Raw genomic sequence first — 4,966 nt, 5'->3', positions numbered from 1 at the left:
TATTTTCTCTTTTTTCTTTCCTCCCTCTGCTCCCCTTTATCTTTCTTTTTTCTTTTTTCTTGGATATTATATGTATTTATATTTCAAATGTTATACCCTTTCCCCCTCTCCCACCCCCCTTCCCCGGCTTCATGAAGATGCTCCCCCTCCCACCACCACACTCCCACCTCAACACCCTGGCATTCCCTTCATCTTCTTATAAGTTCATACTCTCTTGACTCTTTTCTTTAATTGTTGATATATATATATATATATGATTTTGTATATATAGATATATACATATACATCAATAAATATGTTAAAATATATTAAAATAAGCATATATGTTATTACAATACATTCTTTATTAACTCAAATAAGTCACAACAGATTTTATTAATTCTGAAATATTTTATGATATCAAAATTCAGCTATGCTACAGAGTACTGAAAATTGCATTGTAGTCATCAATGTTTCTGAAGATAAGGGAAGTTCACTTCAGTGTGCCTCTCCAACATGAATTCTTATTGTATAACTAATTAAAACACTTTCCATAGTTACTCTCCTTATGTAACATTATATATTTTTATCAATATAGAAATAGATCTAGGAATGTAATTCAATGGTAGAGAGCTTATGTAGCTCAAATTAGGCTAGGAGTTTGGGCAAAACAGAAATCATGAATTACATACGCCTAAAGTATAACTGCTAATCAACAAAACTTACCTGATGTGACATCTGTCTCTTTATGCATCCATTCATCTTTACATTACAATGTCTATCTTGCAGTCAAGTCTTTTCGCTAATAAGTTCCATAGAAATAAAAATTCCTTAGTTTGTTAGAGAATATGCACATTGATGCATGTGCTCTCTTTCTAGCTTTCTCTTTTCCTCTTTCTATTTCTCTTCATCTCCTTTTCTTTTCTCTCCTCCTTCCCATTATTTTTTTTCAATGTTCAGTTTCCTTTAATGACCCCCATCTCCCTTGAAGGATAGGTGCAGGCAGCTAGGTGACTGGCAAGACATGTTCACTTGAAGATCTTGCCTTGATTGACGGCTTTGCCAACGTGCTGGAAGGCCCCCTCCCAGGAAAAGTACTCTCGAACGAGGGTCTGGGCCTCCTCGCTACCAGGATCCAGTTTCCGCCATGTATATGACTCATAGTCCACCTGCCAATCTGGACTCAGCGGAAAGGCAAGATCTTGGCCTCGGAAGACCCAAACCCCAGAAATGGAGCTGCTGTTGTGGGTTCCAAACAGGATAACACTAGCAAAGGCATTCTTTCTCAGTTTGTCCAATCGCTGGAACATCCCAGTGATGAGGTTACAGCTCATGAAGGTCTGGGTGAGCTCTTCAGGGAAGCGGTACTCAGCATACCACAGGGACCAGCCATCCTTATCAAAATGCTCCCAAAAATATGGCAGCGCCACAGAGAGGGTGTCCTCATTGGAGTACTTTCGCTTAAACTCATCCAACACAAAGGTACTCTTGGGCAGGTGAGCGAAAGGGTCCTTGGCCTTGGGCTCAGCAGCCAATGCCTGCTCACACTCATCCATCTCTTCCTCGGGAGCTGGGGCAGCTGCCTTTTTTTCCTCTTTCCGCTCAGTCTGGGGCTTCTGCTTCTCTTCTCGTGAGCCCTTTTCTTTCCTCGGGGTATCCTTTTTTGGCTAGCTCTCTGCGAACTTCTTAGCATCAAACTGAGCCATCTTTTCAAACAGCTTCACCTCCCCCAAGATGGCCCTGAACTGGGGCTGGTTAATGCAGGTAAGGAACCATCGGTTGGTATTGGGGAAGGCCTGGCGAAAAGAAGGCTCTAAGACCTGTTTATAGAGCCACAATAGGGTACAGACAACCGTGATGTCGGCCAGTGTTACTCTCTCACCAACCAGAAAAGTCCGTGTCTTCAGATGAGTGTCCAGCAGCCCCAAGATTCGCTTCACCTCCTCTTTGGCATTTTCAGTGGCCTGCTTGTTGTGGTGCATGATGCCTAAGGTGGGGAACACCCAGGTGCTGGCTGGAGGGACGATGTCACTGTCAGCAAAGCTCACCCACTGCACCACTTGCGCTGCTGCCTCTGGCGTACTTCCCCGCAGCTCCTCATTGCTTACGTAATGGGCGATGGCATTGCTCTCAAATACGCAGAATCTGTCATCGCCCTCAAAGGCTGGAACCTTGCCATGAGGAAATTTTCTGAGAAATTAAAAGGGTTGGTTTGGCCGAAGTGGAAGTGGGGTGGTGCGGAGAGCACGCGGATCTGAGCCCCGCTGTACTGAGCAGCGATGAGGGCCTTGAAGGCCCTCCAGTTTTCAGGGTATGTGTACAGGGTCCCAGCCGCCATGGTGATTCCGCAGAGAAAGGGCTTCCCATTATTTTTGCTATTTTTTTTTCCGGAGCTGAGGACCGAACCCAGGGCCTCGTGCTTGTAAGGCAAGTGCTCTACCACTGAGCTAAATCCCAACCCCTATTTTTGCTATTTTTGATGGTGGAATTCAAGGTCTAAATAATTTTTGACATTTAAACTACAGATTATTTCTATTTGTTTTTTCGAACATTACCTTCTTTTGGTGTGTGGATGGGTGTTAATGCAAATATTTGAGAAGTAATTGTTCTGAGATCTACTCTTGAAATAGTAGTTACAACCTAACCTTAATCTCATTATTATGGAATTACATGTAGCAATGTTGATTTTCTTAAATTTGTATCATGTATGTTTTTTCCTATGAACAAAGAGCAATAACTATGTCAGTGAGTTACACAGTGACAGAGTCTACATATACTATCATAACATCAGCAAGGAATGGAAATTGACAGCTTTATAGAACCTGTGAATGTTTCAGATATCAACTTTCCTCTATGTATGTCAAAAATATACGGAGACATTCATACAGTAAGACACTTACTGAGCTCTTCTTTTTTTACAGCTGTTCTCCCGACTCTTTACCAAGACAGATAAGATGTGCTTTGTGCTTTCAAATGCATATTTAATGAGAAATATTCATTAAAACTAAAGTTAATTTAACAACAAGGAAGTCATTCAAAAAAGAAAACACTGTACTTACTCAAAATAGAATGATATTCCTTGTTTTCATTGGTTCTAGAAACGTAAAATAAGGAACAAATGTGAATTTCAGACAGGAAGTTTATGATGTATGAAAAAGTTCATATTATCTTCCAGCCAACTGGCCAGGCTCCTAAAAGCATATTTAAAGAATCAAATATTTCCCTCTTCCCCCATTTCTCTACTTACCTGAAGTTAGTTATAATTTGGATTTCAATTCTATAGTAACTCAACTAAAAAAGGAAGACCCAAAAGAAAGTAGTGAGTGAGTCCTGTTAGGTGAAAACTTAATCAGTAAAACTAGGGCAGAGAATTTAAATTCTTCCAGTAGATCTCGCTGGGATGTAAAATTAACAGGTTTTTTTTCCAACTCACATACATGTCATATTCATGTATCACATGTACAGTAATATATACAACTTTGGAAATTACAAATAATAGTTCATTCTTTTGAGATCAAATGTATATCATCTGCATATATATAGATATGTATATCATCTGCATATGTGTTTGCCTACACGTGTTTATTCATCTACATTATCTATCTCTGAATCTACTTGTATTAGGCTTACCTCTGTCTATCCACTTAAGAAATCCATTTAAGCAATAATGGCCATCGTGTTGTAATTTGATAATGAAACAGAAATTGGTATTTCAAAACTGGATATTATCAAAGATTTACTTTGGCTTTTCCTAACAAATTATTGTTTTGTTATTGTTATTTTAATGTGGTCTCTTCTAATTATACTGGTATTTATTTTAAAAATGTTTGTCTCTAGTATTTACTTACGTATAAGTTTATCCACTGTAGAACTCCAACTAAAAGAGGACTCAACATGAACCTTGACCAGTTAGAACTGAAGAAAGAAGTATAGACATGTCAGTCTGCACCTTAACAAAACGTTTGCCTCTGCATACTTATAATTAGAATTAAATAATAGAATTTCTCTAGATTTCCAGCTTTTCAAGGGGAATTAATTTGGAGATTGCCCACACTATAGCTTCTGACTTGGAGGGCTGAATTTACCAATTAAGTTCACAGCAGATTAATTAGCTGCTAATTTATGAAGCTAATCACCATTCTGTGGTTCTTATTAAATGCCTTCATGCCTATGAAACTTATGTTCAGAGATTGGATAGGGAACTCAAATCTCATCTGAAGAGACATAAAAGTGGTTTGGACACCCTAATTCTAACCTAAATTTACTACTAGCACTTGTCAACCTCCTTTTTGTCACTGTTCAAGAAAAGACATTAAAACCAGCACAAAGAAATTATAAGAAGCATATTTCAGAAAAAAGCATTAAAGGTACTATGTTTTGCATTGGCATTAGATTACTTTATACTTTATTTAAATTTTCTGCATTATTTGAACAACTTGAATACTTTCTCTCCCTTACTCTTTAAAGGATATTTTATATCTTGCCTCAGTTCACAGATGAAAATCAATTTCTTAATATTTTTTCTTCTGACTAATGGAAATTTGTTCAAATCACAAGCTAGAGTAGATTTGCTTATTCAACTGAAGTTATAGCTGCTTTCACAAAGTTCAAGAGTAGCCAGATTTGAAATATCAAAGGTATTCCAGGTGAAGACTCAGACAAAGAAATATGTATTTAGTTACTTTGGAATAGCTTTTGGTTGTTAATCTTTAATACTCAAAACATTTTTAGAGATGCCTAATTTTGTTTTTGTTGCTGTGATAAAATGCCCTCACAACAAGCAAATTAATGTATCAAAATGGTTTAGTTGGATTGCAGTTCTGGTTACAATCTGCCTCTGAGGGAAAGTCAAGCCAGGAAATTAAACATGTCATATCATGTCCACAGTCAAGAGCGGAAAGAAACAAATGGGTGTTTTTGGCTAACTGTTCCTACACCAATTAATAAGACAATTCCTTCCACCCTCCACCACGCATACCAATAGGCC

General features: G+C 38.2%; 1 protein-coding gene across 1 annotated transcript; it reads right to left on the bottom strand.

Moving 5' to 3' along the window:
- Positions 1-921: 921 nt before the first annotated feature.
- LOC116912542 (elongation factor 1-gamma-like) lies at positions 922-2,332 on the bottom strand. Its single transcript, XM_032916644.1, is given in 2 exon segments — positions 922-2,179; positions 2,182-2,332. Coding segments are annotated over 2 exon segments (1,308 nt in total). The 5' UTR covers positions 2,318-2,332; the 3' UTR covers positions 922-1,007.
- Between the last annotated feature and the right edge of the window lie 2,634 nt (positions 2,333-4,966).

The sequence above is a fragment of the Rattus rattus genome, chromosome 11, assembly GCF_011064425.1.
Source record: "Rattus rattus isolate New Zealand chromosome 11, Rrattus_CSIRO_v1, whole genome shotgun sequence".
NCBI classification, from domain to species: Eukaryota; Metazoa; Chordata; class Mammalia; order Rodentia; family Muridae; genus Rattus; species Rattus rattus.
Note: the sequence above shows the minus strand (reverse complement) of the source record. Positions and strands in the feature narration are given on the sequence as shown.